Here is a 24526-nt window from a genome sequence, read left to right on the forward strand (position 1 = left end):
TCTCCTCATAATAACCTTTCCATTTTTACCCACCTATCTTTCTGGATTTACAGACCTAGATGGAGATAACAAGTGAAGGAAGGAAGGAGAGCAAAACCTCAAAAGCTTCTCCACTTCTCAGATCCTACAGGAATCTCAACTTTTCACTTGCCCTGTTTTAAGAAAGGCAACAATGTGTGCTGCTTCCAAAAAAGCTATTGTTAACGAATAACAGAACATACATCATGATTTTATAAAATCAAAGGGGCTTTAAATGTGGATTTGATAGTACTAAGAATGAAATAATGTGTCCAGGAAAATAAAAGACCAAAACCTATAATTAAGTCGACAACAGCCTTATTATTTGTTTGGTTCTTATTCTACATTTCTGTATTATAAAGAACAATTATGGTCTCTTTCAACCTTGTCATCACTTGAAAATCTCACATTTGCTCACCATGAAAATGAAGACTCCATGGGGAGGATAACAGACTGTAATTGAGATTTCTGACTTTATCCAAGCACTAATTTCATATTATAATTGTATCCCAAGTTTGGGATTTCTATAACAAAAGACATATGAAAGATTGGAACATCTGACTGCAAATAAATTTTACAAAAAAAAAAAAAAACAAACCTCTCACTCTAGTTACCAATATGCATGACATATGTAAAGGTTAAGTATCCTAATGTTTTCATTTAATCTGAAGTACATTTTTTAAAAAGACAGAATAAAGAATGGACAGAGTGATAGATAAGATACATAATAAAGCAAATACAAAAAAATTAACTGTAGAGTTTAGGTGTGGGTATATGAGTGCTCATAGCATAATTCTCTCAATTTCTTATTTCAAACTTTTCTTTATAAAATGCTGGGGGAGGGTAAGTATTTAAACAATATTTGCTGATGCTGCAAACATCCTAACGGAGAACTGGTAAAAGATCACTTCAGTACCTAGAATACATTCGGTAAAAACCCTAACTTTAAATAATGTACTAGAAAAAACATTTTCTTCCTTCCAATTCAATCTAAATTCTTTTTTTTTTTTTTTTTTTATTTGACAGAGAGAGATCACAGTAGGAGAGAGGAAGGAAAGAGATCACAGAGAGAGGAAGGGAAGCAGGCCCCCCGACGAGCAGAGAGCCCGATGTGGGACTTGATCCCAGGACCCCGAGATCATGACCCGAGCCGAAGGCAGCAGCTTAACCACCTGAGCCACCCAGGCGCCCTTCAATCTAAATTCTTAACAAATCAAAAACTTGAAAATTTCCTCTTCCTTTGCAAAAAACTAAAAAAGTTACTGTAATATAAAGGGTTTTTTTGTTTTGTTTTGTTTTGCTTTGTTTCAAAGAGACCTGGCTAATACAGTCTTATTTTTCAAAATTCATATAATTCACATTTACAAATAAGATTTTAAGTTATCTTTTTTACTAAAATTATGTCAGAAACTTGGCACACAGAAAAATAGCCATAGGAGCTGATGTCTAGTAAAAATAAATGCTTCATTATTCGGTTGGAGGTAATTCACTGACAAGTGATTTTAAGACTGACACATTATTTACCTAAAAAAAAATTTATTACCAAATTTGAAAGCTAGATGACTAGCAAATCAATAAAATATCAAAATACTTCACATTTAAGAGACTTCAATGTTAGTCTGTCCCTTCACAAAATGAACTCTGATATCTTAATGGAGAATCTGTAACTCAAGATTTCAAAGAATTACCAATTACTGAATCTAATAATAATAACTAAAATTAAAATTCCCATTAAAAAAAAAAAGTTTAGGGATGCCTCGGTGGCTCAGTTGGTTAAGCGGCTGCCTTCGGCTCAGGTCATGATCCCAGCGTCCTGGGATCGAGTCCCAGGTTAGGCTCCTTGCTCTGCGGGGAGCCTGCTTCTCCCTCTGACTCTGCCTGCCACTCTGCCTGTGCTTGCTGTCTCTCTCTCTGACAAATAAATAAAATCTTTAAAAAAAAAAAAAAAAAGTTTAATCCAAGAGATGACTTTTACAGTTCAAGAAAATTCCAAAACTTACTCTAGGACAAAAGAGAAAGTTAATAATCTTTCCCCACCCAAACACACACACACACCCCTAAGTCTTAATGGCTCAAAACTTCAGAGGGAAAGCAATTAGGCTGCTGTCTCCATCTAACTTTGTTTACTAAAGACACTCCTGTAGTTTACCAATGTTGGGAGGAAAGTACCATAACACATTCAAATGACACAAAGCAATGTATCTACTTAAATTACAGGAGCTTCATCCTACTACACTGCACAAGGTCCAAAAGTCTGAGTGATCTGCTTTTTCAGTACTTTCACAGATCTCGTCTTTAAAACCATTTTGCACATATGCCAATTAAAGAATTATGCTGCTGCATGGTGACAAGTGAATAGAAAAATAAAAGCATGTCAACCCACAAAGGTTAGATACAAACCTATAAATAATACCAAGCATCTGTGTAACAGATAACTTGGCACCCAAACGAATTTATGCTAATGCAATACTGTAATTTATTAAACATGGTGACAGCTCACTGTATTAAGAGATTTTAAACATTAACTGTTACACACTAGAGACTGTCTCTGACACTTCCTCAAGGTTTACACTGCCAAGAATAAAGTGGAATTGTATTATAACAAGGTCTGTTCTGAAAGAATATTGCTAAATGAGAATCTGGAGAATCTGGAGATCTGTGATACCCTGTACAACCTACCTCCAGTGCAATGCAATAAAGCAAGAGGCATTTCTCATACAATTAAACACAAGTCTTTTCTTCTACAGACTAACACTCTCTATCACAATGCACTGTGTTTAACATTGTAAATGACTAGAGATAGTTAATTTTGTACCACACAAGGGAAATAGGCAGATTAAAAAAAAAAAAAAAAAACTGGGAAAAGCTACACTGCAACGATAAAGTGAATAATACTAATATATATATATATATATATATATATGAACTCATATATATATATATATATATATATATATATATATGAACTCATATATATATATGAGTTCTCAGTCCATTCTAAGGGGGGACAAGAAGTATAGCTCTGTTAAAAGGGAAAAAGGCATTATATGTATAAACAAAGCAAAAAGACTGAAGTATGATACAAACAAACATATAAACTGAATTTGGAGCTTAAAAGGAAATCCTCATCATTGGCTTTATAATCAATGTGCTTAAAAATCTCATCTTGACTTCTAGCTTTGGAAAAAAACAACAGAAATGAAAAGTCACTGGAGAAATAGAGTATTTAAGTATGTCATCATTAGGTCAAAACCAAAACCCCCGCATGAAAGAAAATGCAAGCTGTTACGACAAAATGTGGTAAACTAGGCATATGACTTTTTGTGCTGTTGGTTATAACATAAAGAACATTAAAAATAAAACTCATGCTTTCACATGAACACAGTGGACAGAAAGTACAACATACACTGGATCATACCAAATTTTCACCTAACATTTAACTTCTTAAATGAATAAAAAGTATCTCTTCACACTGCAAGGCAGTGGGGTCAAATGAGGGGGAAAAAAAAAAATCACTGCAGCAAGGAACATTTAGCTAGTCCCAACATTTATGACTTGTGATCTTGGGCATTCTAGTAACCTAATATAAAATGGGATGTTTTGTGAATAAGCATACAGATACTGAGGGAGTGGGAGGGAGATTAATACATCTTAGCTTTTTCTTCTTTTTTCAATCCTAACATAAAATAAAAAATAAACAGTATTCAGTTTACAAAATATCACAGTATGCCACTGCTCCGTTCCTCATTTGTTTCTGCCCTGGAACTAGTGAGGAAAAAAGGACAGAATTCTTATAAAATCTGTGAGTTACAAAGAGATGAAATGGAAGACCCCTGAAAGCAAAGCTCCCTGCCAAAAATTTTTATAATGCCTGAATTTTTTTTACTAATTGCCAAAATTTGCACTTATCAGGGATAGAATCTGAGTTAATGAAATCTTATATTGAAAGCACCATCACCTTGAGAAGACTTTTTACCAGTTAAGTTAGCCAGTCAGTCCGTTATTTGAACATTACAACTGATCCCCTGACATTTATTATGAATGACTTAAAAACAAATTCTAAAATATAACCAGTGTATTTACCTGACAGCATGCTTTAAAAGCAATGTTTCTCCATCTCTGAAGAAAAAGGACTTCTTCATTTTTATCGACATTCAGATTCCCACAATAGTATTTTTAATATTCACTTACGAAGAAAAAAATGACAAAATGCTACCATGAATAATTTTTTGTATTCTAACGACAGCAACATTGATATACAGCTGCAAACAATACACAATATGAGAAAACCAAATCATCTGTCAGGTCCTCAAACACTCTGTAAGAGGTACAGCTCCCAAATGTTCTCAGCCCATAAGTTAAGAACTACTGACATAAATTCTAAATGAGAAATGTAGGCAACCTAACTACTATACATATAAAGATGAAGGATGATTTAGAGAGGTGGAGCCAAGCTCTGATTTCATACTGCCTCAATCCTCACTAAAGATAATCATATTTATCAAATTTTATCAAAAAATCGTATAATTTTTATTATAAGAATTCTACAACATTGCAAATTTAATCAGATAGCTTTCCCTAACATTTGGCTAAAGTAGCTGAATTAAGGGAATTAAAGAAGTTGAAATTTGATAAAGGAGAGGGTATACAAAAGGGGAATGCAGTAGAGTACAATGGTTAGAGGATGAGCTTTCAAAACATACTGGTAGGGTTCAACCAACAACTCCTCTCTCTTACCTATATAACCTTGGACAAAGTGATTAACCTAATCCTTCATTAGAGTCCTCACTCATAAAACATTAAAAATGCTTAAGAAGAATAAATGTTTACATTTGCCAAGCACCCAGTAAATGGACCTACTCTTTTATGCAGAGTGAAGTAAGTAACAAAAGACAAACACTGTATGATCTCACTTATATGTGGAACTAAAAAAAACAAACTCATAGGTATAGAGAACATACTGATGGTTGCCAGAGACAGGGATGGGGTGGAGTGTGCCTGAGTGATTCAACTGGTTAACCATCCCACTCTTGATTTCAGCTCAGGTCATGATCTCAGCTCCAGGTTGTGAGATCAGAGCGCTGGGTGTGGAGCCAGCTTGCTTAACATTCTTTCCCCCTCTTCCTCTGCCCCTCCCCCTCCCTCTCTTATAAAGAAAAAATAGGTAAAGGTGGTCAAAAGGTACAAACTTCCAGTTATAAGAAGCATAAGTCCTGGGGATAAAATGTACAGCATGGTGACTATGGTTAATTTCACTGTACTGTATATTTGAAAACTGTCAAAATAGTAGATCCTAAAGCTTCTCATCACAAGAAGAAAAACTACGTGAGGTGATGGATGTTAACTAAATTTACCGTGGTAACCATTTTGTGATAAATACATATCAAATCATTATGTTATACAACTAAAACTAATACATAATGTTGTATTTATATATTGATTATCTCTCAATTAAAAAAAAAAAGATTTGAAGTATTGAGAACTTGGATGTTTGGCCAAGACTATAGCAAAACAAGAGGAAGCTAGGCGAGTATAAGAAGAATTAAAAGATGAAAAAGTATGAGAAATGGTGGAGAGGATGCAGCAAAAGGGGAACCCGCCTACACTGTTGGTGGGAATGCAAGCTGATGCAGACACTCGGGAAAACAGTATGGACTTTCCTCAAGAAGGTAAAAAGAGAGTTACTCTACAATCCAGCAATTGCACTACTAATTATTTATCCTAAAAATACATATGTAGTGATCTAAAGGGGTACTTGCACCCCAATGTTTATAGCAGCAATGTCCACAATAGCCAAACTAGGGAAAGAGCCCAGATGTCCATCGACAGATGAATGGATAAAGATGTGGTATATATATACAATGGAATATTATGCAGTCATCAAAACCCCCAAAATCTTGCCATTTGCAACAACGTGGAGAGAACTAGAGGCTATTATGCTAAGGGAAATAAGTCAACCAGAGAAAGACAATTGTATGATTTCACTCATATATGGAATTTAAGAAACAAAACAGAATCATGGGGGAAGGGAGGGAAAAATAAAACAAGACAAAATCAGAGAGGGAGACAAACCATAGGAGACTCTTAATCATAGGAAACAAATTAAGGGAGTTGCAAATTAAGGGTTGCAGGAGGGGGGGTGGTGGGATAACTGGGTGATGGACATTCAGGAGGGTACATGATGTAATGTCTTATGTATTACATAAGACTAATGAATCACTGAACTCTACCTCTGAAACTAATAATATGGTACATGTTAATTGAATTCAAATTTTTTTAAAAAATGAAAAAGTGTAAGGAAACGTAAAAAGTCAAAAAATAAATTTGCTTCCTCGCCCAACTCCCACAGAAGATGAGCCACAGTGCTGAGGACCCAAAAGTTAAACCAATACTGTATCAGTACTAAAAAAAGACATAAATTTTAAATAGGCTTCTATGCGCTAGCTTAAAAAGCAGTATGTAAACATTTCCAAGTTCAAACAACTATTTTACACATGATCTGGAAGACAACCCATTCAAAAATTAAGGACTGCCCATTTTTTCCCTTTGGAAGTAAACAGCTTGACTTTGTGAGCAAACATTCTCTAGTAATCAGAATGTAGTTCAAAGAATTTATTCAGATTCATTAAGGAGATATTGTTAAGTGCAAATCTACCATAAAATAGCACTGAGATAGTTTTTACAATTGAAAGAGCATGATGAATAAGAGCGTCCCAAAATCTTTCTCAAAAGGCAAGATACTGAAATCCTTAAAATTTTTCATATTGGCCAACAAAAGCTTTATTAATCATTCGGTTTTCATTTTTCTAAATCGGAGCTAACTTTCCCCTTATCTCTTGGGACAGTCATGCGACAGAACCAAAAGACCCTCCCTCTCTCCTACATGTCTAGTCTGAAGAGCTATACAAAGCAGTTTACAACAGGAAATGGTCAGAAGAATATAAAGGAATATTCCCAATAAGAAATGAGTGAGAATTTAGGGGACATCACTTCTGCTTTAAACTAAGAAGTCCTTTATGCCACCTTATACCCTTATACCATCAAACATGGCCACTTATCCAAGGCAGGTAGGTGAGAGATTTAGTTCTGCCACTGTTCTGTTATTTCTTTCTTTTTTTTTTTTTTTAAAGATTTATTTATTTGACAGAGAGAAATCACAAGTAGACAGAGAGGCAGCCAGAGAGAGAGAGAGAGGGAAGCAAGCTCCCTGCCGAGCAGAGAGCTCGATGCGGGACCCGATCCCAGGACCCTGAGATCATGACCTGAGCCGAAGGCAGCGGCTTAATCCACTGAGCCACCCAGGCGCCCCTGTTCTGTTATTTCTAATTCACTGTAGTGACTTACAATTTAAATACTCCATATTTGTACTGTATTGCTATTAGACAGCTCTTGTCTAAACAAATCACATCTTTGATATAGTTTCAAATAGGAAATGGGAGGAAAATTTCATTATGTACTTCATATCAACAATATAGGAGACTGAGATCCTAATGCACTTTAAATTCCTTATAACTTAAGTAGCTTGATTTTAACATCCTGCTTATCAAGTCCATTTTATTATTTTATGCCCCCCAATCTCTCGATTACCACCATTCAGTCTATTGCCTATTCACAGGGACAAACCTTATCTTCCTACTTCTGCAGTAATAGTGTTCATGGCATCTGACAAACTCGCTGAAAAACAACATGTGAAAGGCCAGCCTTCTCTACCAGCTGCAAACATTGTCTGTTCTTCAGATAATGTTAACAGAAGCTGACTCTAAAGACCTATCCACATTCCCAAGAAATTTCTTCGGTCTCAAATTCACTACTATATTTTGGATTAAAGCAACGTATTTCATCTCTGACTCTATCAGCAAATCAACTTTCTAATGGTCAACAAGAGTAAAATCTAATTTCAAATTGTGCTTCATTGCCTATTAAATTAACATAACTGCAAAAATAAGAATATTCCTTTTCAGCACCCAGAAATAAAGCAGTAATTAGGTAATATAAAAAGAGGACTCCTTTTACCTCCTTGGACAGCTTGAGAGTAAGCTTGAAAGATACTGACAATTATTATAAATTTAATGGACTCTTTTATTACTTATTAACATCACTGACAGGACATGTCATACACAGTGCTGACCACGTGTTAAGTAGACTACTGTAGCTGGGAAATTGTAAATTAATGTATTAAAAATACAGCTATGTATCACTTCAAATTTCTCCAAAGCACTTTCATAGACATTATCACCTTAGTTTCCTACAAAGGTCATTGATTAGAAGTTGATTTTATTATCCCCTAATTTGACAGATGCAAAAGCCAAGGCCCAGAGGTTCCAAGTGACTTACCTGCCCAAGTAAAGTCAGTAGGTGAAAAAAGATGCATAAAAAAAATCTACTGCCGCCTAGGGGTTAAGATTGTGGACCCTGAAGTCAGATCATGGGTTCAAATGGCTAGCTCCAAAACTTAGTAGCTGTGGGATACTGGACAAGTCACCTGTAACCATATTCCACCTACATTTCAGTTTTCTCAGATAATATTGGTAGCTCCCCTCATAAAAACTAAGATAAAATGCCCATACATAGAAAGTTCTCAATAAATGCTTTTATCATTTTAAGGCTTTAGAATTTGAAAGATGGAACATTTGGAGACGACATGTTTTAAAAACAAGACTTTTTGTCATAAGCATAAGAATACTTCTAGAACATCTTGTACTATTATCATAAACACTTCATACTGATAACATTTTCATTTTTGGCAAATTCATTCTTCATGTCTCGTCCTTTTTTACTTTTTAAAATATTTCTAAAAATCTGCAAAAAATGGAACTATTTTGTTTGTACAGCGTACACACTGTGGTAAACACATTGTGTTTATACATTGTGGTAAACTTTATTATAGGGCATACTCAAATATGCAGAAATTAATTTTTCACATTATGTTTTCTAAGTCACAATATTGTAACCAAATCTCAATTCTGGGGGCTATTTAATACATAGGTATTTTGGAGAAAGAAGAGAATGCCACCATGATGTGGGAGAAAGGGAGGCAGTTTATGTATCTTGGCAAAGCGTTTCACTCCTATAGTTCTAGAAAGTATATACTCAACTTCTGATATTATGTGGCACACAGTAGGTGCTCAATAAGTAATTTATAAGTGGGTGAATGGGTGAATGAAGAGGATAAACTTAATTGTGCTTCAAGTAACTAAATCAAACAAGAAAGTATCTGTGATATCATGGGGGAGGTACCCTTATAAACCTACAAAGTCATTAATTAGGTTGACCAAGGGTCTAAACCATAGCCCAGGGACTAGAAGAAACCATTATTCTAAGATTCGCCGTTCCCCTAATTAATTTCCATGACGCTCTCCATATGGAGGTTTAAAAAAGTGTATCTAGGTGAATTCCTATAAAGCTTCCCTTGTAAGTGTAAAGTGCTTTCAGGAATTACAGACAATCAGCAAATTCCTTTTGTACATATACATATAAAAGGAGTCCCTAACTGCAAAACATTATTAATGCTCTGCTATGTGTTAAAATGCTCAATGCTCCTAAAGCATTTTTTTCCTATTCATGTCACATTCAAGGCAGGAACCAATTGTTGGTGCATAGTCATCACTCAGTTCAGGACAGCTGAACTAAACTCTCAAATAATTTTGCACCCAAGACTTGTTTCTAAATGTTAGTTTGCCACTTGATATCATTTTAAGCAAAAAGCTCTGGCCACTAAGCAATAAATCTGCTACCCAGATTAAGAAAAAAAAAAAAAAAAAAAAACACCACAGTGTAATTTTAAATCTATACCTTTAGAACTAAAGAAAAAATTAAGACATCATAAAAGTAATACATTATGGCTTCCACATGATGGATCTGTTATCTTATTTTCAGACATTAGTATCTGTTACTATAAATTTTTATAATCCCTTTAAAAAGTTAATTTCTTTAGAAATAAATTTTCTGAGGAATGATGTCAAACATGTAAAATTTAACTACATCAAACAAGTATTAAAACCTAAACACTTTCTTCCTGGTCAACTCACGTAATAATTTTGACAGTGTTGTTAATAAAAGATTATTAACTAAATCAAGATTTTTTTTTAAATGAGGCTCAGGTTAAAGTATACATTATTAAAACATCAAAGTCAAGGTTATTGTTCAACCGCACTGCTACTGGTTCAATTTAAAATCTTTCAAAAATAAATTCTGAATATGGAAGTCAAAATCTAAAGTTATCAAACAATAATCGTCATGAACAATTTCCACAACTAGTATGAGGCTGCATTCCCAAATTAAATGGTAGCTATTTGTAGTGCAAAGTAAATGTAAGATTAAAATAAAGATTATTATAATTTTCATAAAGAAATCACTATTACTTGTTTACCACACTTATAGAAGATTTCCAATACTTGAAGGTATACTTCATTTTTAAACTACTTAAAAACTAGATTAAACCTCTCTCTGCACTGATGTTACAAATCTCTTTGCAGTAAGGTTCCTTTTACTTATGTAAAATATTTTTCAGAGGTAAAGTTAACATAAAATAATTAATGAGTAGTAAGAGGCTAGTTTTAAAACTTTACAACTCTACTGAGGAATCATGAAAATATCTGATTTTTTAAAAGTACCCCCGAAATTACAGAACGGATCATTTCCACTGAAAGAAATATAAGCATAGAAAAAAACATGTATGATTTTTTTTTTTTTAAGAAGCAAAAAATGGGAGAACAAACATACAAAATATCTTTACATCTTAAAAATGGAACAATGGAAAAACATTAAGTTTTAAAGTGGTATTGTAAAATCAGACTACCAGTTTTAGACAGCAAATCTTTCCTTTTTTGGGGGGTCTTTCTCAGACTTTTTAAAATTTAATTTATTATTATTAACATATAATATATTGTTTCAGGGATACCGGTCTGTGATTCATCAGTCTCACATAATTCACATGCTCACAACACATACCCTCCCCAATGTCCATCACCCAGCCCTACCCATTCCTTCCCACCCCCTCCACTTCAGCAACCCTCAGTTTGTTTCATGAGAGTAAGAATCTCTTACAGCTTCTCTTCCAAAAATTAGAAAGAGTGTCACGCTTTATAGTTTTACATATTATTTATTATAGTTTGCATTATATTAGAGCAGATTGGCCCACTCATGTATCAGTGAATTAATGAATTAATCTAAAACCTTATGTAAGGATAGTCTTACAGGATTCCTAACTGTTGCCTAAGTATAAATTTGTACCTCGTTGTCCTAAAGTGTTAGATTTCATAGATTATTCCTGGCATTTCTAGGATTTCATGCATTAATCTGCTTCACCCACCCATTTATCTTTCATAATTTTCTGGATAACAATTATGGTAGAGAACATATACACAATCCTCATGTACAAAATGCCTCAAGAAGGCTGAGTAACAATTAAAATTGTCCAACGCAGTGCCTGGCACATAATGCTATCTAGGGTTAGCTGCTGTTACTCTTATTACTTTGTGTCATGCACTGAGCCAAGTACTTTACATGCATCATTCCATTTAATTCTCACTTAGTTCTATTTTACAGATGAGGATAGTGAAGTTCACAGTGGTTCAGCAACTTGACTTTAATAGAAAAACAAGGGCCAATATTCAAACCCAGGTCTGCCTCCTCAATCCAAGCCCCAATATCTATGCCAATTTTCCTCAAACTAGGCTCCCTGGATATATCATGGGGAATTCACATATTTTCGCTCTGATGACTTTTATTTTAAATTATACTAGAGATAATTTCCAAATGAAAGACATTTCCACAGAGTGTATTTTATTTAAACCATCAAACTGAGATATACAAACTTCTGGTGTTCCCAAGAATATTCTTCAAGTCCTAGAGTATTTTTTTCCTTACAGAATAGTCAACTTCAAAAAACTTTAAATATAATGTTCAGCTTTCATTCCTCAAGAATGAGGGAAACTATTTTTTGAAATCCTTACGCCTACTTCATTATACACACCAAGTTTTGGACTAGCCACTTGTTCTAGTCTAATTACTTGGAAAAGAATATATTTTTTTTAAAAGCAACTATAGGGACACCTGGGTGGTGGTTAAGCATCTGCCTTCGGCTCAGGTCATGATCCCAGAGTCCTGGGATCAAGCCCCACATCAGGCTCCCTGCTCAGTGGGAAGTCTGCCTCTCCCAAATAACTCTGTTCCTCTCTCTCAAATAAATAAAGTCTTTAAAAAAAAAAAAAAATCAACTTGATTATGCTAGTCCTCTGCTTAAAAACCTCCATGGATTCCCACTGTTCAACCTACAGAATTAAGTCCAAATTTGGAAACAGCTTCTGATCATTTGAGGCTGATCCAGTACACACAGAACTAGCCCTTTTTTACAAAAGGGTGGCACTTCACCTATTACCTGATATACTTCTTAACCATTTTTGTGACTATTATTAGTGGAGTGGAGGCTTCTGCAAGAATGAGATTTCTTTTGCATCCTTCCCAGTACTAAGTATTGTTAGGTACTGAGTAGGTAATCAATTACTGAGTTGATGATGAGTTAATCAGTGCATGCAAAGTGAGTATCTGATATGCGATCATTTTCAACAAATATTTATGAAGGAATCAACTTGTACCAGGGATACTAATGTGACTTGGGTCTACTGAGCAACTCCCCTACGCCAGGCTAACAACACAAAAAACTTTACATACATGACCTCACATAATACTGAAAGCCACCCTGAGGCAGGTACTACCGTCCTCGTTTTTTTAATATCAGGGAACTGAGTATCTTCTAGTAAAGTCATGAAACGGGTGTAAGAGAGAAATGAGATTCAAACTCAGAGATGAATGTAAAGCCTGGGCCACTTACCAGTGTATTCAATTCCTCTGGAACTATTTCTTCAAGGAACTGTAATCGAACTGGCACCATGGACGGACCCCATTATAATACTTTGTAATAAATGCTGTGAAGGATGTATAAGATCCTGAGTAGAGTTTGAATATACCCAAACTCCTGGTAAAGAGTATGTGGAGTCAGAGAAAATATTCAGAGGTGGATACACTTTTAAGAATGAATAGCAGTTCAGAGAGGCAACCTTCCCAAAGAAGGGAATAATGTGCAAAGGCATAAAGGCATGAAATTTTATGATATATTCAGTGAACACCAAGCAGTTACCAGAAAACTCCAATTTATCCAGAGTAAGTGGTAAGATGAACTGTTAGGAAATGAAGCTAGAAAAAGCAGGCATAGGCAGAACATAAACAGTTTAGCCAAAGAATTTAGATTTTATCCAATGAGTAAGAGAAAGAGTGTATTACTGCATTTTTATTTTAGAAATATTGCTCTGGCACTGAAAACGGATTGAAGAGCTACAGCCTAGAAGGAGGGACACCTGATAGAAGATTACTAAAGCAGATCAGGCAAAAGACTAACTTAGAGCAATACTGATGGAGAGAAAAAGAATCAAAAGACCTATGGAGATAAAACTACAGGACTTAGTAACCAACTGGATTGAGGTTTTAAATTTGGTAGGAGCATGAAGGGATGGAAGGGCTCTAGGTAAATTCAAAGTTCCTAGCTTGAGTCCTGGGTAGATGGAAGTGCTATTAACTAAAACAGGGAACAGAGCTGGGGAAACAAGGCGAAAGGAAAGCCAATGAGTACAGAGGATGGGTACTTCTGGAACACCCAGAAGAAACTGTCCAATAAACAAATAGCAAAGTCTAGAACTCAGAAGAGAACATTTAAGGCAAAAATATAAAATCAGGAGGTATTAGCCAGAAACTATACAAAAGGATAGAACCAAAGACAAGAAGAGTCCTAGAGACCACCAATATTTAAAACACAAACAGACATGAGTAAAAGAAAACTGGGAGAGAGCAGTGATACAGAAGTCTGGAGAGTTCCTGGAAGAAGAGAGTTAATCACTGAATGGAATGGATCAAAGAGGCGCAGCTAAGAACTTCAATGCCTCTCTTACATTTGGCAATTGAGTAACTTGTGTCTTGAAGAAGAGGTTACAGAGGAATGGGTGGTAAAGCTAAACTAAATGGGTTGAGTGAATGGCAGAGGCAGAAAGAGATAGCAGTCTTGGCTGAGAGTACAGTAACAGCTGGAAGAGAACACAGGGTTGAAGAACATTTTCAGGATGGCAGAGATTTTAACATTTTTATAGAATGTTCTCATCATTTCTAGGGACCAGGGAGAGTAAGATTTTTAACTTATGCCTTGTACTTAAACTTGGTGTATAGAAAATTACTCAACATACAAGGTTAAGTGAAAAAATTAGTCGCAGGATAGATATAGTATAACATCACTTTGAAATAAAATTCTGACTCCTTTCTGTGGCTCTCAAGGCCTATAGGTCCTTTACGAACTGGCCCCCTGCCTACTTCTAACTTCATATACCGTTCTCCCTCATTCACTATATCCCAGCCACATTGGCCACTCTGTTCTGATGCTCCAACTTGCCAAGCCGGTTCTTGCCTAGAGAGTTTTGCACTGGCTGTTACTTCTGCCTGGAGTGCTTTTCTCCCTGTCAATGGCTAGTTCCTTCAAGACATTCAGGTTTCAGTCCAAACATCACCTCCTTGGAGAGGCCTGCTCATCTGCAATATTCCATATTCTTTTTTTTTTTTTTAATTTCTTTTCAGCGTAACAGTATTCATTGTTTTTGTACCACACCCAGTGCTCCATGCAATTCGTGCCCTCTCTAATACCCACCACCTGGCTCCCCCAACCTCCCACCTCCCCTGCCCCTTCAAAACCCTCAGGTTGTTTTTCAGAGTCCAAAGTCTCTCATGGTTCACCTTTCCTTCCAATTTCCCTCAACTCCCTTCTCCTCTCCATCTCCCCTTGTCCTCCATGCTATTTGTTGTACTCCACAAATAAGTGAAACCCTATGATAATTGACTCTTCCTGCTTGACTTACTTCACTCAGCATAATCTCTTCCAGTCCCGTCCATGTTGCTACAAAAGTTGGGTATTCATCCTTTCTGATGGAGGCGTAATACTCCATAGTGTATATGGACCACATCTTCCTTATCCATTTGTCCGCTGAAGGGCATCTTAGTTCTTTCCATAGTTTGGCGACCGTGGCCATTGCTGCTATAAACATTGGGGTACAGATGGCCCTTCTTTTCACTACATCTGTATCTTTGGGGTAAATACCCAGGAGTGCAATTGCAGGGTCATAGGGAAGTTCTATTTTTAATTTCTTGAGGAATCTCCACACTGTTTTCCAAAGTGGCTGCACCAACTTGCATTCCCACTAACAGTGGAAGAGGGTTCCCCTTTCTCCACATCCCCTCCAACACATGCTGTTTCCTGTCTTGCTAATTTTGGCCATTCTAACTGGTGTAAGGTGGTATCTCAATGTGGGTTTTAATTTGAATCTCCCTGATGGCTAGTGATGATAAACATTTTTTCATGTGTCTGATAGCCATTTGTATGTCTTCATTGGAGAAGTATCTTGTTCATATCTTCTTCTATCCCAGGCAAAGTTACTATCATTAATTGTGTTAGCAACTATCGCTCTCTCAAATCCTTATTTGTTTACTTGTCAATCTCCCCTTCCCTCTCCCCACCCCCCGAACACTTAAAATGGTGCTTGGCACAGAGTAGGTACTCCATTGTATGTATTTACATGAAAAGCATTAAGAAAGTTTTCAGAGGTATTATCTGAACTTATTTATACCAGGGGTGAATGGGAGACTAGAAGGTAGAGGTAGACAATACTTATTCATTTTTTGCTTCATAGATCTCTACCCAAAATTTCTACAAAAAGCATGCCTTTCTTATTGGAAAACAATTTTTACTTAATGACCACATAAACCCAAGGCAGCCAATCTATTCTGCATCTCCATTTTCTCTTGTTGGGTTGTCATGACCTAATCTCACTGCAGGCTGATCCTTTAGTTGTTTTGGTAGGACAGTACAAAGTTAGACTCTTAAACCTTGGAGCTAGAGAGAACTTAGGGATCATCGACTCCAACCCCCTAGTTATACAGATTAGGAAGTAGAGACTCATAGAAATTTAACTAATAAAAGCAATTTAATTAATAAAACTAGGGTATTGATAAAAAATTTTCAAAGGCCAAATGATTAAGAACTATTTAAAAGGCAAATCTATTATACATTACACATAACTTAAATGACAACTAATAAAAGCTTACTAAAGCTTACTCTCATAAATAACCTACAATCTTCTGGTAAAATTATTACTCAAAGCAAAACTATTTCTTTAAGCACAGTATTTGACCAATGAACCCTATGGTTAAGCTCTGGTTAACCATTATACTATGACAAAGGATTCAGAATACATAAATATAGGGAGTGAAAGTTATTCACCGTTAGGTGTGCAGACTAACTGAATTAGCAGGCACGTCTTTCCACCAGAGTATTCAGTAAATCAAATATACAATACAGTTAAGGATTCATTACACTTGGATTCAAATTTCTGTATCAATGTCTACATTGTATTTTTAATGGAATTTAATAAAAATTAAATGCTGAATAAGAAATCCGCTACTAAAGATTTACAGAAATGACTTAACTATTTCTCTTAACATAGATACCATAGTTTACCAGGAATACAACGAATTTTATCTAAACTTTAAATAATACCACTTTATGGTTATTTAATAAGCTACCTCAAGTGATCCTTACAACAGCCCCATAGACAGCAGAAGTTATTACTCCTATTTAACATAGAAGAATGAGGTTTCAGAGGTTAAGGAACTAAGTCATTTGGACAAGTCCTAGGACCCAGATCCTCTACCTCTTAGCCACTGTTGTTTCCATCACCCAAACTACTTTACTTTTACCATGTATTAAAAAATACAAAAAACACAATTTCTTTCCTTCCACATTGGTAAAGGGGCTAGTAAAACCCTAGCAGTCCTATCCCTTTCTATTCCAACCAAAATTTTCGTACTTAAGAAAACAAAACTCACTCCTCTTAACAGTGAGTTGAAAGATGGGACAGTCACCTTAATCGAGAATTGTGCCCATCAGTAATAATAATGCCATTAATTTATGTGAAGTTTACTAGTTTAACTTCTAGTGCAACCTTATTTCTTGTTCTCCCAAATTATCTGAGACAAAACACAATGTATCACTCTTGCTCCCAGGGAGCAAGTTAAAGTGAGTGCTGGGTTTCAGGGCTTTTCTTACTCCTCTAATTAAGCAACAGAGTAATAAACTATTCTTTGATGATCTTAGAAATGGCTATACCCATTCTAATTCCTACTCTTTATGTAAATCTGCTAACTGCACATTCACTATTTTGGAACAAAACAAACAAAAGTAAGGCTGATTTTATAAACACAAATCATAATAAAATGACTTCATGCTGGGTGAAAGGGTAGGACGTTTCATGGGGAGTGGAGAGAGGGCCCTAACACTAAGAAATTATATCTTCAGCAATCCATCACACACTACATCTACTTTCTCTCTTTCAATCTGTGTAGGCATCATTCTAATCGATATCAGCATCATTTCACTGATAAGGAAAGGCAGGCTCAAATTCTTGCTCACTCCCCCTTGCTCAAGATACTCTAACCACTCTAACCTATAGGAACGCTCTTGCTCGACTCAAGACCTTTCTTGCAATTTCTGCCCAGAGTGCTCTCCTGTCTCCCTACAATGCTGTCTCCTCCTGCTTCAGATCTTACCTCAAAGAGTAGCTACTCTCACTATCTCTCAAGCAGCATATACCAACTATTCCATCCTTATTTCCTTCACAGAACACAAAATGATCTGTACCTACCCTTGTGTTGTAGGACAGAAATACTCTTGATTTATCATCACTGCTGTACCCTACTTCTATCCTACAGCACAGATGATGATGCCAGCTTAATGAATGAATGAACACACCACACCTGCCCACAGTGTTTTAGAGCAAGTAAATCCCAGGGCCTAAAAACTGGTATCAGGTAAATGGTAAACCCCTGCTCTGCCCTGCGCTGACCTACCACTACTTTTTCAGGGGTATGAGGCAAGATGCTTTGGCCTGGGCAGTATTTTTTTTTTTTAATATTTTATTTATTCATTTGAGAAAGAGAAAGACCGAGCACAAGGAGGGGGAGACAGAGAAGAAGGGAGAGGCATAACCCCTGCTGAGCTAGGAACCCAACGAGTCCAGGGTTTGAGCCCAGAACCCTGAGATCAGGACCCATCAAGGACCCGAGCTAAAGGCAGACACTGAACCATGTGAGCCACCCAGGCGCCCCCTGGGCAATCAATTTTGAGCTGTGTCTTCCTACATTCTATATTTGTTTAAAGAAAATATAGAAACTATAGAAAATACAGAACTACAGAACTTAATATTCCAAAATATTTAACTGCAATTTCAAGAGCTCTTACATTGCCTTTTAGAATCACAACTCAATTTGAAAAAACATCTATGATGTCCCATAACAATCAAAATACTCCAATACTGTTAAGTAACCGCCATCTGCACACAGTTATTTAAGGCTAAAAGGAAAATTTAAGTCACACACATAAATGCATTTTACTAATAGACTTGTAATATTTTGCTCTTTTATATGATGTTTTGAATTCCTCAATGGATCATACAGAAAAATTTTAAAACCAGGCATGGGATTATCGCTCTGATAATGGTACTAATGTTCTTTCTTAAAGACGACACAAGTGCACCGGATCTGCTGCCATGTCGCTATTAAAACATGTTCTTGCAGACAGTCACCTGGTGTAAAATGCCCAGTGTGGTTACAACAAACCCCTAGCAATACCCCCTTTTGTTTCATTACCCCACAGGGTTCAATACTTACTGCTGAGCCCTCCATCCTCGGATACTCCTGTCCCTCTCATTCCTAGGTAAGTCAGTCCCAATATTAGGAAAAATAAGCAGGCAGCAGTTAAGAGAAACATCGACAAGTAGTGGGCACTGAAACCCCCTGCAGGGGACACCTCCTCCCGTTTAAATTGCTGGAGAAGTTCCTCCTCGGGTTCGGAAAGCTTCGGTTTGTTGTATGTGTTTTTCAGATAGGTATGATTGGCGCCCGTATGATTGGAGTGATTGATCCTGAGTGAACTAGAGGCAGCCACCGACGCACCGGGAGGGAGGCTGTTGGAAAAAATCCTGGGGGAGTCCGCACCGAAGGCCCCACTGCCGATATGATTATTGGTTTTAAGAAGGGAGCCTGTGGACGAATCCAAGGTTGAGTCCATGTCAGTCAGTGGCGGGGACAGGAGAGGGGCCAGCTTCTTAGCGTTGACACGGTACCTAGGAATGGGGCTGGAGTCCAGGGGATCACACCCTCCTCCCTGCTCCGCCGCCGCCGCCGCCGCCGCCGACTCTTCGAGGTTTCGGCTCCTGTCTAGACTCCCCGCAGCCGCCGCCCTGTCATTCATCTGGATTCCTCCCCCTCCCTGAACTGAGGTCTCCAGCCGGCCGCCGGCAGATTTAGCAGTCAGCGAAGAGAGAGGCTTACTGTGGCTCCGCCTGGGCCGATGCCGGGAAAGGGAGTCGTCCTTTAATACCTGTCTGCTGGAGGCCACGTCGTCGTCCTCCTCTTCCTCCGAGTCCGAATAGTTCTCCCGGCAGCTGTAGGAGAGAAGCCGGCTGCCGTTCACGGTCCGGCTCGCCCACAGCGGCTCCTCGGCCTCTGGGTCCCTGTCCTCTCCGTCTTCCCCCTCCTCCTCCTCGTCCTCCGCGGCTCCATCTCTCGCCGACGGGGTCTGCAGCTCCGCAGCCGCCGGCCGCCTGGCCCCCCACCACGAGTGGGGCTTCCTGCGTTCGGCCGAGTTGCTGTTAGTCACCTCGCTGGCGGCCAGGGGCGCCGACAGCGGTTTGAGCCCGCGGTACTGGAGCGAAGCCCGATCTTTCCTCCCACCGCCGCCGCCGGCCTGGTCCCGGGGACTGGCCTCCACGTCCGACTCGTCCGAGCTGAAGCCCAGCAGCACTTTGCTGCCAGCCGTGGGGGCGGCCGAGGTGCCCCCGGGCCCTCCCAAGGAGCTCTCCAGACCCGAGGCCGAGATTCGGCCCAGGCCCCCAGGAGTCCGCAAGTAGGAGAGATCGCCCGAGACTGGCCGGACCCCCAGCCCTGGGGCGGCCGCCGCCGGTCCCGCCGCCGCAACCGCGGCGGCTGCGGTGTTATTGTTATTACTGTTCCGCGTCTTGTTGCCGCGGCCCCCAGACCGGTGCTGCTGCTGCTCTTCCTCTCGAAGCTTCTTCAGCTTCTTGAGGTAGACCGGGCGGGTGCTCTCCGTCACTGGGCCAGGAGACAGGCCGTAACGGCGGAGCTGAGAGAAAAGCTCCTCATCCGAGAGCTGCTGAGGAGCCGAAGCCGCTGCCGCCGCCATTTTCTCTCCAGGGTGTTTTACAAGCTCCGCGCTACCGGAAGTGACGCGCCGCCCTAGACCCTGAACTAGACCGGGCTGCGTCGCCCTCCCAGCGCCACGGGCGCCTCGGCCAATGGGAGGCGCGGGAGGAGCTCACCTGAGCGGGAAAAGGCCACCTGAGCGGCGCGCGGCTGCCCAGGCGGAGAGTTTTTTTACTCTCTCACCTTAGGAGCGTCAGCGCACTCTCTCCCGCTGTTCTCTGTCCTGCCCTTCCAAGTGCCTTTCCCTGGAGCTGCCTCTTCCTAAACCACACCTTGACCTCTTCTCAGGTTCCTGCCACCAGACAGTAATAATTGAAAGGAAATCTGCCTTGAAGTTCAAGGCATTAGTTTTCTTGCCATCCAGTTCCCGAACCTAGAAAGATTAAAAGAAATCCTCAGGACCAGACTAGGTTAGCAATTTCCTTGAGTTCTGATTTCTTTTCGCTTCGTCTTTCCGCTTGACTTACAAAAGAAAAAAAATTAAAAAGCGAGTTTCTCTCGCTGCTCTTTTTGAGGAGCCTCTCCTCTATTACAAAGAAAGGAGAGAGAGTAAACCAGTCCCAGTACAATTTTCTTCCAGAGTAATGGCTATTCGTTCTTTAAAATCTCATAACCTTGATAGATGGTCATTTTGTAACTGAAAGCATTTATCATTTGCGTCACTGTGTGACTGAAAAAAAGACAATACTCCATCTCATTTCCCTCTTAGTACCTTTCCAACCTGTAGTTATTAATTAATATTTTTTAATTTTTGTTATTTAATTATTTCTTACCTTATTTCAACTGTAAGCTCCATGAGCAGAGAAACCTTGCTTCTAATATTAGCAACTTTATTCCTGTGGTTCATCATACTGGAAGTTCGATAAACATTTGTTGAACTAGTTAATGAATTGCAAAGCTAGGATAGTGTGAGATGGTTGTTCTGACATGGGAATAGTGCCAAATGAGGAGAAGAAATCTGAACAGAAAATAAAAAACCAGAAACATTAAGATCTGGGTACACCACCTAATTTAACCAGTAGGTAATGAATACCAGAGAGGTGAAGTTTGCCCAATTTGATAATGATCACTTCTCTTTTCCTCAAAAGCTGGCAGAGCTGACATTTCTAGAGTACTTAATCCCTAGCACTTAACCTGGTAGCACCTAGCACACTACAGTAATTTTTCATCGAATGAGTTATTTTACCTTATTGCATTGTACACATCTGAACGGAAAGATATGTTAGTCAAAAGCACAAATACAGGGGCACCTGGGTGGCTCAGTGGGTTAAAGCCTCTGCTTTCGGCTCAGGTCATGATCCCATGGTCCTGGGATGGAGCCCCGCATTAGGCTCTCTGCTCAGCAGGGAGCCTGCTTCCTCCTCTCTCTCTGCCTCTCTGCCTACTTGTGATCTCTGTCTGTCAAGTAAATAAATAAAATCTTAAAAAAAAAAAGCACAGATACAAACTTTTCAACATTTTGATTCCAACAGCAGAGTAACCCTCAGTAACCTAAATTTTTTACCTCTCTTAGCAAAATCTGACTATCTCCTCAAAAAAACACATTTATATGGAGGGACACTTCCTTGTCCTTCATAAGGAGACTTTAAAATTTAGAAACATAAATGATTGTTAAGCACTTTTAAGAGTGTTAGCCACAGTAAATTTTATTCACTATGATAATAATGACCCAGAATTTATTGCCATAATTGTCTGGGTGAGAAGTCAAAGGATTACAAATGTTCCAGACCTGGGTCTCAGTATAGCAGAGCAGTTAATCGGTGAGCTTTGGAGGTAAACAAAGCTGAATATGGACCCAGCCCTGTCTCTTGCTTTGATACCTAGTTCAATATTTGTTCCATACTCTACTGGCTCTTCAGATTGGAATCATAGGAGCCTGTTGGTTTGGCCTCTGATTTTCATAAACCTTTAAATATCCTCCTATTAGGATTTTCAGAATATTTATATTTCTACCTGTGACTTTGGGCAAGTTATTTACATTTTCTGAGCCTTAATAGCTGTATAAACAAAAGAGGGATGATAGACATTCTTCAGAAGGCTGTTTTAAGGATTCAATGAGAATATGTCTGCATAATGCTTAACACCACACCTAAGCATACCATGTGTACTGAGTAAATGTTAGCCAAGCATTGTGCACGTTTGATAGTGTGGCTCCTGAGAACACCATGTAACTAATTAAAGAAAATGCCACCGCACAGACAAACAGAAATGGCAAAACTTTGCCCAAGACATCTAATAATCACATTTAATAGTTAGTGAAGATGAAGGGCTTTGGTAACTATAGTTTTTGGTCATTTCAACCCCTGCAGGCAGCAACGAGGCTTGGAAGAACTAGGAACCAAACTTTGTAAGTCTAAGTTTTATGACTTAGGGCAAATCTTGGGCTCTCAGAACCTCAGTTTACTCTTTTCTAAAATGTTGCCAGTATTGTCTGCCCTCATTGGCCCACAATTAACATTCAACAAGTATTGGTTGAGAATGATGAATTAATACTCTGTGTGAAGTTGTTTACACGTTAGCTATTACAAGCCAGATAGTCATAGCAATGAAAACTACGTCTCGTATCAACTCCACATATACATGGTTTCATGTAGTTTACCAGAAACCTGTTCTCCCTGGAGATACCGAGGACACGATTTTTTTGCATGAAGCTATTTGAGGTAATGATTACCCTTTGTTTGGGTATCTGAGTAGATTCATACTTTCTCAAGACAACTTTTACTACCTCAGCGTTGTCACTACTCACTTCCAATTCTCCTCCTCTACCAGGGGATCTTCCCCCTGCTTCCAGATTGACTAACTTTGAAAGCACAAAACTATAAATTGGCAAACTGCATGCACATACTTTACAGGGAATGCAACCTCAAACTAACTCTTGATCCATAACTTCTAAAAATCTAACTAAGGGAAATATTTATGATGGATTGCAGAAGGATAGCAGGTCCATTTCTTCTTCTAGATGTTTTTTATTTTATCTCTGACTTATGCCATCTTAATTTTATCTCTGCCACTCATCAGAGACAATTGTAGCGAGAGCTGGATTACTAACACTTATACTCCCCCTGCTTCCAGTAAAAATGCCCTTACCATGTTCCCTTTCATAATCATGACATCAACTGATCTTGAAGACCCTCTAAAGAAAGTGAAACCTGACCCTATATTCAAATAAAGATATTGCTGAGGGTTTGTTTCCTTAAAGAATGTCCTTTGTGGCCTTATTATTAGAAATAGTTACACTTTTTTCATTTATGCTTGCTCTGGCAACTCACTTATTTTTGCTTTGACTTTGTTTTATTTTTTATTGAGGTAAAATTCACATAAAATTAACCATTTAAAGGTATATAATTAGGGATACCTGACTGGCTCAGTCTGTAGAGCATACAGCTCTTAATCTCAGAGTTGTAAATTCTAGTCCCATGTTGGGTGCAGAGGTTACGTAAAAATAAAATCTATGGGGCACCTGAGTGGTTCAGTGGGTTAAAGCCTCTGCCTTTGGCTCAGGTCATGATCCCAGGGTCCTGGGATTGAGCCCCACATTGGGCTCTCTGCTCTGCAGGGAGCCTGCTTCCTCTTCTCTCTCTCTGCCTGCCTCTCTGCCCACTTGTGATCTCTGTCAAATAAACAAATAAAATCTCAATAAATAAATAAATAAATAAATAAAATCTTTAAAAAAAATAAATAGGGGCACTTAGGTGGCTCAGTTGGTTAAGCATCTGCCTTTGGCTCAGGTCTAGGATCAAGCCCCTCATCAGGCTCCCTGCTCAGTGTGGAGTCTGCTTCTCCCCTCCCTCTGCTCCTCACCCCTGCTCGCTCTCTCTCACTCTTTCTCTCTCTTTCTCAAATAAGTAAATAAAAAATCTTTTTAAAAAAACTTTTAAAAAATAAACTAAAAGTACATAATTAGTGGTGCTTAGTACATTTACAATGTGTTACAAATGTCTAAAACTTTTCCATCACTCCCAAAGAAAATCTTATACCCATCAAGCAGGCATTTCCTATTTCTCCCTCTCTCCAGGCCTGGCAACCACTAATCTACTTTCTGTCTCTATGGATTTAACTATTCTGGATGTTTCATATAAACAGAATCATAGGACATGTGACCTTTTATGTCTGATCCCTTGCACTTAGCATAATGTTTTCATTCCAGGATGTACCATGGATCAGTACCTCATTTCTTTTTATGGCTGAATAATATTTC

The 24526-nt window shown here is 38.4% G+C and overlaps 1 protein-coding gene across 1 annotated transcript in view; it reads right to left on the bottom strand.

Annotated features, from left to right (window-relative positions):
• The window catches only part of LEMD3 (LEM domain containing 3), a 63198-nt gene extending 42834 nt beyond the window's left edge, over positions 1–20364 (bottom strand). Inside the window, exon 1 of the mRNA XM_082738267.1 lies at positions 18775–20364. Coding sequence (XP_082594393.1) covers positions 18775–20308 — 1534 coding nt within the window. The 5' untranslated portion in view covers positions 20309–20364. The remainder of the gene's footprint in view (positions 1–18774) is intronic.
• Between the last annotated feature and the right edge of the window lie 4162 nt (positions 20365–24526).

This window comes from Mustela nivalis, assembly GCF_964662115.1.
Source record: "Mustela nivalis genome assembly, chromosome: 7".
Classification (NCBI taxonomy): domain Eukaryota; kingdom Metazoa; phylum Chordata; class Mammalia; order Carnivora; family Mustelidae; genus Mustela; species Mustela nivalis.